Here is a 13,387-nt window from a genome sequence, read left to right as displayed (position 1 = left end):
CACTCGAGATTCATGTTCAGCACGTTCGACGTGTTCTACAGCGCCTTTTAGAGAATTGTCTCTACGTGAAGGCTGAGAAGTGCTCTTTTCATGTCTCCTCCGTTACTTTTCTCGGTTCCGTTATTTCCGCTGAAGGCATTCAGATGGATTCCGCTAAGGTCCAAGCTGTCAGTGATTGGCCCGTTCCAAGGTCACGTGTCGAGTTGCAGCGCTTTTTAGGTTTCGCTAATTTCTATCGGCGTTTCATTCGTAATTTCGGTCAAGTTGCTGCCCCTCTCACAGCTCTTACTTCTGTCAAGACGTGTTTTAAGTGGTCCGGTTCCGCCCAGGGAGCTTTTGATCTTCTAAAAGAACGTTTTACATCCGCTCCTATCCTCGTTACTCCTGACGTCACTAGACAATTCATTGTCGAGGTTGACGCTTCAGAGGTAGGCGTGGGAGCCATTCTATCCCAGCGCTTCCAGTCTGACGATAAGGTTCATCCTTGCGCTTATTTTTCTCATCGCCTGTCGCCATCTGAACGCAACTATGATGTGGGTAACCGCGAACTGCTCGCCATCCGCTTAGCCCTAGGCGAATGGCGACAGTGGTTGGAGGGGGCGACCGTTCCTTTTGTCGTTTGGACAGACCATAAGAACCTTGAGTACATCCGTTCTGCCAAACGACTTAATGCCCGTCAAGCTCGTTGGGCGTTGTTTTTCGCTCGTTTCGAGTTTGTGATTTCTTACCGTCCGGGTAGCAAAAACACCAAGCCTGATGCCTTATCCCGTCTGTTTAGTTCTTCTGTGGCTTCTACTGATCCTGAGGGGATTCTTCCTTATGGGCGTGTTGTCGGGTTGACAGTCTGGGGAATTGAAAGACAGGTTAAGCAAGCACTCACGCACACTGCGTCGCCGCGCGCTTGTCCTAGTAACCTCCTTTTCGTTCCTGTTTCCACTCGTCTGGCTGTTCTTCAGTGGGCTCACTCTGCCAAGTTAGCTGGTCATCCCGGTGTTCGAGGCACTCTTGCGTCTATTCGCCAGCGCTTTTGGTGGCCGACTCAGGAGCGTGACACGCGCCGTTTCGTGGCTGCTTGTTCGGACTGCGCGCAGACTAAGTCGGGTAACTCTCCTCCTGCCGGTCGTCTCAGACCGCTCCCCATTCCTTCTCGACCATGGTCTCACATCGCCCTAGACTTCATTACCGGTCTGCCTTTGTCTGCGGGGAAGACTGTGATTCTTACGGTTGTCGATAGGTTCTCTAAGGCGACACATTTCATTCCCCTCGCTAAACTTCCTTCCGCTAAGGAGACGGCACAAATCATCATCGAGAATGTGTTCAGAATTCATGGCCTCCCGTTAGACGCCGTTTCAGACAGAGGCCCGCAATTCACGTCACAGTTTTGGAGGGAGTTCTGTCGTTTGATTGGTGCGTCCGTCAGTCTCTCTTCCGGGTTTCATCCCCAGTCTAACGGTCAAGCAGAGAGGGCCAATCAGACGATTGGTCGCATACTACGCAGCCTTTCTTTCAGAAACCCTGCGTCTTGGGCAGAACAGCTCCCCTGGGCAGAATACGCTCACAACTCGCTTCCTTCGTCTGCTACCGGGTTATCTCCGTTTCAGAGTAGTCTGGGTTACCAGCCTCCTCTGTTCTCATCCCAGCTTGCCGAGTCCAGCGTTCCCTCCGCTCAAGCGTTTGTCCAACGTTGTGAGCGCACCTGGAGGAGGGTGAGGTCTGCACTTTGCCGTTACAGGGCACAGACTGTGAGAGCCGCCAATAAACGCAGGATTAAGAGTCCTAGGTATTGTTGCGGCCAGAGAGTGTGGCTTTCCACTCGCAACCTTCCTCTTACGACAGCTTCTCGTAAGTTGACTCCGCGGTTCATTGGTCCGTTCCGTGTCTCCCAGGTCGTCAATCCTGTCGCTGTGCGACTGCTTCTTCCGCGACATCTTCGTCGCGTCCATCCTGTCTTCCATGTCTCCTGTGTCAAGCCCTTTCTTCGCACCCCGTTCGTCTTCCCTCCCCCCCCTCCCGTCCTTGTCGAGAGCGCACCTATTTACAAGGTACGTAGGATCATGGACATGCGTTCTCGGGGACGGGGTCACCAATACTTAGTGGATTGGGAGGGTCACGGTCCTGAGGAGAGGAGTTGGGTTCCGTCTCGGGACGTGCTGGACCGTTCACTCATTGATGATTTCCTCCGTTGCCGCCAGGATTCCTCCTCGAGTGCGCCAGGAGGCGCTCGGTGAGTGGGGGGTACTGTCATGTTTTGTCTTAGATTGTCTTGTCATTTTGCTTTTCCTCTGTTCATTTCCCCCTGCTGGTCTTTTTAGGTTCGTTCCCCTTTTTCTCTCTCCCTTCCTCTCTCTCTTCTCTCTATCGTTCCGTTCCTGCTCCCAGCTGTTCCTATTCCCCTAATCAATCATTTAGTCTTCCCACACCTGTTCCTTATCTTTTCCCCTGATTAGAGTCCCTATTTCTTCCCTTGTTTTCCGTTCCTGTCCTGTCGGATCCTTGTCTATTGTTCACCGTGCTGTGTCTGTGTATCGCCCTGTCGTGTTGTGTTTCCCTCAGATGCTGCGTGGAGAGCAGGTGTCTGAGTCTGCTAGGTTCAAGTGCCTTCCCGAGGCAACCTGCAGTTCTTGATCGAGTCTCCAGTCTGTTCTCGTCATTACGAGTGGAATTATGTCTTATGTTTGTAGAATTACTTTTCTGGATTAAAGACTCTGTTTTCGCCAAGTCGCTTTTGGGTCCTCATTCACCTGCATGACACATGTAATCTAAGCACCCAGAGGGTGCTCTTAACGCGACTCGCTATGTTTTACATCACTATTCAAAGACCAATAATATCATGGCTGTATATAGAAGACACAAGGGATGTTTACCCCTGGACCACAAACTAAACAGTCATTTGGTGTCATGGACTACATCATGTTAGATAGTTTCAATGTCAACAGTGAAGAGGTGACTCTGGGATGCTGGCCTTCTAGGCAGAGTTCCTCTATCCAGTGTCTGTGTTCATTTGCCCATCTAAATCTTTTATTTTTATTGACCAGTCTGAGATATGGCATTTTCTTTGTAACTCTGCCTAGAAGGCCAGCATCCCGGAGTCGCCTCTTCACTGTTGATGTTTAGACTGGTGTTTTGCGGGTACTACCATTTAATGAAGTTGCCAGTTGAGGACTTGTGAGGCGTCTGTTTCACAAACTAGACACTATAATGTACTTGTCCTCTTGCTCAGTTGTGTACCGGGGCCTCCCACTCCTCTTTCTATTCTGGTTAGAGCCAGTTTGCGCTGTTCTGTGAAGGGAGTATTATACAGCGTTGTCCGAGATCTTCAGTTTTTTGGTAATTTCTTGCATGGAATCGCCTTAATTTCTCAGAAGAAAGTACTTTGTTTCTGGACATTCTGGACAAGCATGACTGCGAGTCGGTTTGGATAAAAGCGTCTGCTAAATGGCATATAATGTAACGTGTCTGGAAAAACATTTATTTTCCATTTGACAGGTGATGATGTTGGTTCTGTCTGTCTCGGCACTTTGTAATCAGAATAGAATGTACAGCAGGAGAGTCATTCTGCTGACTGACGCGTCCTTCTAAAAGCTGAGGTTTGAGTTTATGTCAGGACACTACCGTACAACTTTGTGTTTACAACCATTTTGACCAATAAGCTCATCGCATACTTTGGAAGGTTTTCTGAAGTTGACATTGTGAACTTCAACTCAGAGTCACAGATGAGCACAACAGGTATGGTATATCTGGAGTCAGTGCAGTAGTGGAGTTGCAGACCTTTGGTTGTTAATTTATCAGTGCCCGTCTCAACTTATTGAAGTGTGACCCTCCAAGGCTGCATGGCTTTTTCCATTTATCTGGACACTGGCTCTGTGCCCAGCTGTAGAGGGGCAAACTGTGTGACTGCACAGGGAATTGGAGGTTTATTAAACAGAATAAGAGGTAGAAATCTTCTCTGCACAAAAAAAACAGAGGATTTTAGACCAATTTTTATGGCTTTCGTAGTTGCTTCAATACATACAAGTCCATGTAGTGGAGATCACGTTGCAAATCATGATGGAAAACAGTGGTGCTTCAGAAAGATCTTATCTGTGAGGAGTGCTGCTGTTAGGGCCTTTAACGGTTATTAATCAACTGTAATTGCTTGAGCTAAACAAGCTCGGGCATACCTGCCATGGTGTCCATTTTGGCACCAGGCATCAGCTGTTTTGTTTCAGTGCAGTGATACACTATTGGCTAGGGAATAACGTAACAGATACTGTACACACTTAATTTCCACCTAGTTGAATGTTGATAAAATCTTCCTCATGCATTTGCTCTTCCCTCTGCATAGACTATTGACCTACACTGAGTGTGTAAAATATTAGGAACACCTTCCTAATATTCAGTTGCAACCCCTTTTGCCCTCAGAACAGCTTCAATTCGTCAGGGCATGGACTCCACAAGATATTGAAAGCGTTCCACAGGGATACTGGCCTATGTTGATTCCAATGCTTCCCACATTTGTGCCAAGTTGGCTGGATGTCCTTTTGGTGGTGGACCATTCTCGATACACATGAGAAACTGTTGAGTGTAAAAAACCCAGCAGTGTTGCAGTTCTTGACACACTCAAACCGGTGCGCCTGGCATCTATTACCATACCCCATTCAAAGGCACCTAAATCTATTGTCCTGCCCATTCACCCTCTGAATGACACACACATACAAAATGACTCAATTGTCTTAAAAATCCTTCTTTAAACTGTCTCCTCCCCTTCATCTACACGGACATCTACACTGATTGAAGTGGATTTAACAAGTGACATCAATAAAGGATCATAGCTTTTACCTGGATTCACCTGGTCAGTCTGTCATAGAAAGAGCAGGCGTTCTTTGTATTTGTGTATTCATCAATATATCTGGTGTTTTGGAGATGTAACTGTGTTGGAGCTGCGAAATCTACAAATTCCAACATTGGAATGTAATCTGGACATCGATGAGGCTTATGTAAATCCTTATTATTTTGTTTAATGATTTTCAATTTGAGCATCATTATTTCTCTATAGCCTGGGAGTGGGACAGGTGTGGCTTTGTGACAATGATCAAGAGTAGCTGCTCACTGATTTCGCAGCTCCAACACAGTTACTTCTCCAAAACACCAGCTATGCGGGGGTCGATGATCGCCAATTCACGCTTGATCGATTTGAATCTAGGACTTAATTAATACTCGGGACAAACATAAATCAAGGCATAGTACCCAAAAATGTATAGAATCTGCAATGCAAATTCATGTTCTAATATCTACTTCAATCCTATCTCAAGCCTCCTACCTATCACATTTTGAGATGCATTTGAAATATAAACGGATGTACACATACTGTATGTGCATGGGATTTCTCTTAATGCGACTCAGTGCAGCCAATGGCAATGTCCACTTTAGGTATAACGCCAGGAGCCACTTGTGGATTTGACAGCTGTAACGCAGTCCCACCTCCAACACCACCAAAACAACCGCTATGCAGATGTCGGCTAAAGCGGATCTGATTGAATTGAGCCTTAAGAAAGGTTGCCTTCAGTCAAGGCCATGGACGTCATGATATGAATCATACCTGAGGGATACATACTAGTCAGTATGGTAACACATTCAACATCTAAGATATTATCAACTCCGCACTGCAGATAGAGTTCACTAATCTCCTTACAGTCAAGGGACAAGGGCTTGATACATTTCCAGAAAAGCATGCGCATATACACACAGACACACACACAGACACACACACATATCCTACTCCTGACCCTAACCCCCACCAATTGCACTAGTTATGATATTGACATAAGTGTCACACAATCAATTACAAGGCTTGGGGATGACGTCTTGTTTGCGCCTCACCAAGGTGACGGCAACAGATTACACACAAAACCATTAACAAGTTCCAAATCAACAGGGACTTGGTCCCCTGCTCCCACAAAGCACCTCTAATCCTTATTCGCTGGTTGATGATTTGTTTTGCTTCGAGGCTTAGGCCAATCTCAACCAATCCCAATCAGCAACACTTTCCTAAACAACCGACCAAACCTACCGATGACGCCACCTCTGTCATCACTACAGACAACTTGCTCTGCTATTTCAACCTTTATTGTTGTGTCGTAAAATCTAATCTGGAAATCTAAAACCCTAGAATAACATCCTGAAATGTCCTTTTCTGTACTTAACTTACTTTGTGTTGGCATCAGTGGTGATATTGTATGAACTGACAATCACTGATATTCATTAGGCAGAGGGAGAAACCACTGTATCCAGATTACATAAACCCAGTCCCATTGTAGACAGATATAGTCTTGTCCGGCTTACTGGGCCAGAAATTATGCAATTTGTATGGAATCATGAGCTGTTAGTGGTACCACCCACTGAGCACATCGGAAAGTCATTAAAAATGTATGGCTGCCATGGGAGTTCTCAGAAGATGGTCCCACTCCTGCAGATGTGGGGATCAGAAACGTGCTGTGGGAGATGGTGAGGGGTTATTGAGGAAGTGAAGAGGATGGAGGAGAGGAGCATGACGCTCTTTTCACTAGCCACTGTAGTTTATTGAAAAACCTGGTATAGCATCCATGTAGTGGTAGTATGTATTGTAAAAGGAAATGTGTCTGGTGGATTTAGTATGTGTCCATACTTTAGAACACAAATTCCGATTGTGTGCTTTATGAATAAACAACATCCACAACCATATCTTATATGTGTTTACAAGAATCTTAAAAAGAGATCTAAGCAATGTTTGCTTAGCGTAAGCTGACATCTAGATGCATCCCTGTGTCTTCTCTTCTCACAGAGAGCTCCTAAGCAGGCTTTGACACCTGACCTCCAGGTGTGGAGGTGTACCATGTGTTCTCCTGCTCCGGGGGCGTGAACCCGTATCTGTGAGGAGTCCCCCCGCGGAACCATGGGATCATCAACGCTGGGGAAGGCAGCCCCCCTCAACACGCTACTGGATGCCTGCATCCAGGCTTTTGGTGAGTGACCAATCACAGAAGCACAGTGGGGACACTGTCTTAGTGGTGTGTGATGTGATCCATGAAGATATAGATAGTGTAGGTGTTCTAATTGTTCCTCTTCTATGGTGTGATCACTCTCCACAGATGACAATGGTGAGTTGCAGTCCAACCAGCTCCCTCGCACCCTGCTGCTGATGCACCGCTGGTATGTCACGTCCAAAGAGCTGGCTGGGAAGCTGCTCATGATATATCCTTTATGTGGATTCACACCAGAACAACAAAGAACAATGGTCATTTGCCATTTTGAGCCTTTCTGGTAGTGTTTAGATATGGCAGAGTATCCAATATGGACGCTATGGAATGCTGTGTTCCCTGACTGTGCCAAATGTATTTTCTGGGTGGTGCGACACTAACTAACCCTGACTGACTTTTCCTGAGGATACAAACGCTTGTTTATTTTAAGGGACAGTATATATATATGCATTTGAGAGCAAAATGTTCGAGATAAAGAACCGCTTCAAAGGAAGTGCAACCTGGATCCAATCGATACCTAATAGTGTCCTATTTCTCTGTATGATTTGTATCTAGTGCGTCATGACTGCATTTGAATCTGATTCAGTTAGCAGGGTTCTGGACGGTGTTTTCCTGGAGACTCCATACCACTAAGTGGTTTGTTGTCGCGTGCGTGGTCTTCAGACGACCACTCAACAGGGAACGCCTTATTCTCTGAACCCTTTGCTTCCATCATACATCATGACCCTGAGATATTACTCTGCCTGGAGTCAGGCCTCTCCACTGATGACTGATGAAACCCCCATCTTGTCCCTGCTGTTGGTTGGAGTAATGGCTGTGGTGATTCAGATGGAAGTTGCCCCTAAGCGCAGATCTAGAATCAGATTAGAGATAAGCCTACCTCCAATCTTAATCTTAAAAATATGTGACCCGGGACCAGTTTGTGGCAAATTCTACATTTTCCATGCGGTATGACGAGAGCCAGAGCAGATAGTCTCTTCCATGTGACAGAATACAAAGGCACTATTCTGCCTTTACTCTCACTTTTTGCTTTTGCTTTAACCCAACAAAATGTACAGTACTTATCTTTGTCCTTCAGTACCTAATACACAGTACTTATATTTGTATCTCTCATGGATTCACCTCATTGTTTGTGAGTTAGCCCATGAGAGTATTTCTTCGCTCTTCTTGAGAGTAGGAGAGCAACTGATTGTGTGTTTTTCACAGTCATGTATACATCCAATATGCATCCATCGTGACCCTCCATGCTGGGAGAGTTCCAATGTACTACGGAGAAGGCGGGGGTTTGTCTACTCTGCTGCATATGCTTGTGACTGGATCCTGGGCAGAGAAACAGCTGTGTTCCTTTGAAGGTGATAGCAGACAGGCTACGCAGCATACATGGCTCCCTCTGCCCAAGGCCTCTCCAAAGCTACTTCTAAGATCTCTATTTCAATGGTCCGAGGAGGGAAAACATTGGCCCAGTAACAGTTATTTAGAGAATGCACACATGCAGTGGTGGAGAGGTTCATCACATGGCCTGAACTTCCATTGTTTTTATTTCCAGATACTGGGCATTCCTCTCTGAACACTTTGGTTATTCTTCATGAGTGGAGACCTTTTGTCCAACTAATAAATCTACAGCTGCTTCTCGTGAAAGACGTTTTTTATCGTTGTGTTTTTTTGGGAGGGGATGGGGGTTGTTGGAAATGGGGACTGGTGTCCATTTGTAATGGGGCTTTGGGAAATGTCTTCAAAAAGTGCCAAACTGTCCTTGACACAACCCCACATACCGTGACTGCCAGGGAGATGAGTGCCAAAGAACGAGACTGAAGATCTGCTATTTAATGAGGTAAAAGAAAAAACACTACTTCATACCCAGGAGCTTCTGAGCTCTTTATTAGTATTGAAGATGTTTTTTATTGCTAGGCAACCCACCCCCCCGGCTGAAAATGTTGTGCTCCTCTCTCGGGGCTCTGTGACTGACTGGCTGGTGCAATGAGATGATGTCATTGGAAGTGACAGCCAGTGGCTGTCCTCATGTGACGTGGGCCACTGCCAGCCATCTGAAGTGGAGATATTGTTTGGGGCGAATGCGTTCAATGACTCAGGAGTCTTGTGATCCATTACTTACCCAGAAAAGTCCTCGGGCAATCTTTAACAGAATACTCAAACTCTCATTTCACGGGTAAACCCCTTCACCAATGTCTGCCAATTCATTATATATGTCCCACTATTTTGTGTGCAACCTTGGTATGAAATTCAAGGACTAAGTAAATCATCTGAATGTAATGTTATCTACTGTAACGATGGCCATCCTAAAGTTCATGTTATTTTGCAGTTCATTTTAATCTGAAGAGGGAATACCACAATGGCCATTCACTTGTTAAAGGAGCATAATGCTATTGGTTCTTTGTATTCGTGTATTGTTTCCAGATTAAGAAAACATGATTTGTTGGCTAGAGAAGGATCTAGGCCACATTTATGACTATCTGCTGGACTTGTCCATCTCACTACATCACACTACTACTACTCACTGCGCAAGGAGCCCCCAGCAGTCCTTGTGCAGGGTTAGTCCCCCTCAAGTCGGCCTTTGCCCTCTGAGAGAGACTATAACATCATTGTGAATCCTTCATTTACAACAGGCACTGGTGCTTGCGGCTACACACTATGATGTTCAGCCTTAATGTACACATGCAAACAGTCAACATATTGTATATGTTAAATCAGCCAGTCCGCTGTGCTGTGTGTGTGTTCTTAGGTACTGGATTACGGTGTTCCCTGCAGAGTTTAATCTGGACCTGGGCCTTATCCGCCTCACTGAGGAGTTCAGAGACGTGGCAGCTCAGCTGGGCTGTGAGGAACACTTCAAACTCATTGACATCTCCACCATGTGAGGGACTACCCAAGGACGGGCGGACACACACACACACACACACACAGTCACACACAGTCACACACAGTCACAAGTTTCAACAGATTGTGTGTATTCCTTTCTAGTCCATCATATGACTGGATGAGAAAGCTGACCCAGAGGAAGAAGCAGGCCAAGAAGGGCAAAGCATCACTCCTATTTGACCACCTAGAGCCCATGGAGCTGGCTGAACACCTCACGTTCCTGGAGTACAAGTCCATCAGGAGGATATCAGTGAGTGTCCCCGGTGGAAAAAGACACTTGGCCTGAGAACCCATCCACCTGCTGGGGCCTTTTCTTCCCTATCTAACCCCTGTGTGTGACATTCCTCAAGACTCTTTCCCAAGAGTACTTTTTCCACAGAACTCTTTTTAGCCCCTCTAGTACTGTTACTAAGTACAAGAACAAAGCTTTGGCTGTCAACTAACCTCGTCCCCAGGCTAATTGCGCACCACCACAGAGTATGTTCTTAGATACGTTTGCTCTACATTTCAGTTAGTTTTATTTGCTGGGTAGTTCACGTGTGAATTCACCAGTTATGTAGGGCACAGTATATGCCAATGACGTCTGTGTTATCTACTCAGCCGACTGTACATGCCATGGACACTAACTCTCCCTTTCTCCAACCCCCAAACCCAGTTCACAGACTACCAAAGCTATGTGATGCACGGATGTCTGGTGGACAACCCAACGCTGGAGCGCTCCATCGCCCTGTTCAACGGAGTCTCCCAGTGGGTTCAGCTCATGGTGCTCAGTAAGCTGACACCCCAACACCGTGCTGAGGTCATCACCAAATACATCAACGTGGCCCAGGTAGGAAGAGAGCACTTCCTATTTGTAGGTTTGATGGTAACACTTTAAATTACAGTGCACTTATTACTGTGTAATTATTTCTGTGTGCCATGTATTGTTACTTACCCCATATTTAGGTTCAGGGCAACGGTTGAATTGGGAATAAGGATGCAGGGAGCATAAAGAGTGTAGATGGAAGACTTGTCCATTATGCTGCATGAATAGATGAGCACAGCATTGTCTTACGTCAGGTGGCATCACTCTTACGAGACACTCGTCCCTCAACTGGGCTCATGCATTTCCCTGTTTAACTGACCAAGAATCCTGTCATGACACAATGTGACAGTCCTTCTGTAGCACAGTTGGTAGAGCATGGCGCTTGTAACGCCAGGATAGTGGGTTCGATTCCCGGGACCACCCATACGTAGAATGTATGCACACATGACTGTAAGTCACTTTGGATAAAAGCGTCTGCTAAATGGCATATATTATTATATTATATATTAAAATGAAACGACCAAATAAATGATAAATAAATGTATAATTTAAATGTAAAAAAAAAATGTATCTGTGGAGTCGTACAGGCGGGCCCTAAAAGGTTCAATCTGACTCCTTCATATTACCACAGTGTTTATTAGTGGGTGTTTTTTTTCTCTTCTCTCTCTCTTTTTCTATCTCTGTCTCTCTCTGACAGCTGGGGCGTTGCTGGTTCACGCTTCTTCACTCTCCCCACCTCTCCACTTACATCCTATATTCCATAACTCCTCACAATTTAATTTCTCTGATGAGCTAAAACCCGCCCACTCTGACACAAGCAACTGTAAAGGAGGTCGGGGCAATTTCTTGAGGCATAAATTCTCATTAACTTTACAACATTGTAACGCTTGAAATGAATAGGCGGTTTCTCTCGCCTCCATGTTCAGAAAATCTCTCATTATAAGTATGTGAACATCCCGAAGGAGAAGGAACAACAGAGGAAGCTAGAGGGACTCATGGTTCAATATGAAGCATGTACCGTATATTAATCAGACAGTTAGCTGAGCCTGACTTGCATTAAATCGTCTGTATCAATGAAACTGGAACATTGTCAATTAGATCACAAACACCCTCCGCTCATTAAAAGCTACTGCTGCCCACACATGCTTTTCTTTTCTCTTATAGAAAGGCCTCCTCTCTATGCTTTCCTTATGTATCTTTATCAGCTATTTAAGTCTAGTCTCATAGCTTATGGTGAGAAATGGTATTTCTTAATGCTGTTTAACAAGCTGCGTATCATAACGTTTCTCAACATTAATCCACAAGAGCTTTCACAAGATTCATTACACAAGTAACCTTACAACTCGAACGCACCCAGTATTTTTGAAAAGTGATGATATGATGGCACATTGTAATTGAATAACTTTTGATCCATCCCCTTGCTCTGTGTGAGAAACGAGACGGATCAATGCAGGAGGAATCGTTGCGCTATCTGACGTAAGAACAGGGCTTCCCTCTAGCAATAACAGTGTCTCATCTCGATTCATGCGATTCTCCATGTCTAATTGCTGGGGGCCAGGGGGTGACATTAAGCATCATGCATGCTGTTGGGCCTCTTAATCTGATCAGATACCAGGGGCTTCTCCCTCCATTATCATCTACAAGGAATTAGATAAAGGAATTATTCAGAAGACTAATGACTAGCACTCATACTCATATCTATTTATGAAGGCAATTTCTCAGTTAATGCAGAAGCGAGTCTGTTCAACTCAAGAGGGCTCTTTGTTTTTCGTTTTTTACAGGCAAAGCTTCTGACATTTTTTAAATAACATGTTCCCCTGATGCAAAGAGAGATTCACTGATGTTGGTGAATCTTGCTTTAGATACTGTATTGGAATAAAGTTGTTTTAGGTATGTTTGTTTTTTAAAATTGTCATTTGTATTTCTCTTCCTCATTTGCTCTCGCTCTATCTATCCCTCTCTCCATCTCCATCTCACTCTAACTCCTCTCTCTCCCTGTCTTCCACTTTGTTCCATGCCACTCTGTCCTTCAGAAACTCCTCCAACTGCAGAACTTTAATACGCTGATGGCTGTGGTGGGAGGTCTGAGTCACAGCTCCATCTCTCGTCTGAAGGAGACCCACTCGCATCTGGCTCCCGAGGTCACCAAGGTCAGCACGCACGCCTGCGTCTGCTCTGTCACAGCCTCACTTATATCATCTGATGTGATTCTACCTTTTCGTTTACTTCAGATAATGGTCGTATTCATTCAGCGTCTGCTAAGGATACATTTAGACCAATTCATCAACTACCATATAGTGATGGTTTCAGAAAGGACACCACACAGAATTGATACCGTCCTAATTTCCTGGCATTTGATACCATCTGTATTGTATCGATTGCTGTCATGTCACTCTCTCTGTATCTTTCCGGTGCTGTATCTAATATCAGTAACACTTTACTTGACACACAGCGTCATAACTGTTATATGTCATAACAGCCAACGTAACTTGTCACAGCCTGTTATACTATGGTCATAACACTGTCATGACACATATATTTAAACCTGTTGTGACACATATTGCGTTATTTTATGGCTGGTTATGATACCTACATATAAGTGTCACAACCCACAAAACACAAGGCAAAACTATTCCATTACACCATAGCCTGCGTGTCAACAGTATACTTATGTTATATATGTTTCTTTAATTGACCATATGAAGTTCTC

General features: G+C 45.1%; 1 protein-coding gene across 5 annotated transcripts in view; it reads left to right on the top strand.

Moving 5' to 3' along the window:
* Nucleotides 1–13,387, top strand: part of rasgrp3 (RAS guanyl releasing protein 3 (calcium and DAG-regulated)) — a 55,889-nt gene that overhangs the window by 30,940 nt on the left and 11,562 nt on the right. For all 5 annotated transcript variants that reach the window (XM_046358704.1, XM_046358701.1, XM_046358702.1 and 2 more), the window contains 7 exons: nucleotides 6,800–6,980; nucleotides 7,107–7,209; nucleotides 8,764–8,826; nucleotides 9,736–9,867; nucleotides 9,975–10,122; nucleotides 10,528–10,701; nucleotides 12,711–12,827. In XM_046358704.1, coding sequence (XP_046214660.1) covers nucleotides 6,911–6,980; nucleotides 7,107–7,209; nucleotides 8,764–8,826; nucleotides 9,736–9,867; nucleotides 9,975–10,122; nucleotides 10,528–10,701; nucleotides 12,711–12,827 — 807 coding nt within the window. In that variant the 5' untranslated portion in view covers nucleotides 6,800–6,910. The remainder of the gene's footprint in view (nucleotides 1–6,799; nucleotides 6,981–7,106; nucleotides 7,210–8,763; nucleotides 8,827–9,735; nucleotides 9,868–9,974; nucleotides 10,123–10,527; nucleotides 10,702–12,710; nucleotides 12,828–13,387) is intronic.

Source organism: Oncorhynchus gorbuscha, linkage group LG08, assembly GCF_021184085.1.
Source record: "Oncorhynchus gorbuscha isolate QuinsamMale2020 ecotype Even-year linkage group LG08, OgorEven_v1.0, whole genome shotgun sequence".
Taxonomy (NCBI): Eukaryota; Metazoa; Chordata; class Actinopteri; order Salmoniformes; family Salmonidae; genus Oncorhynchus; species Oncorhynchus gorbuscha.
This window is presented reverse-complemented; position numbering and strand designations above follow the sequence as displayed.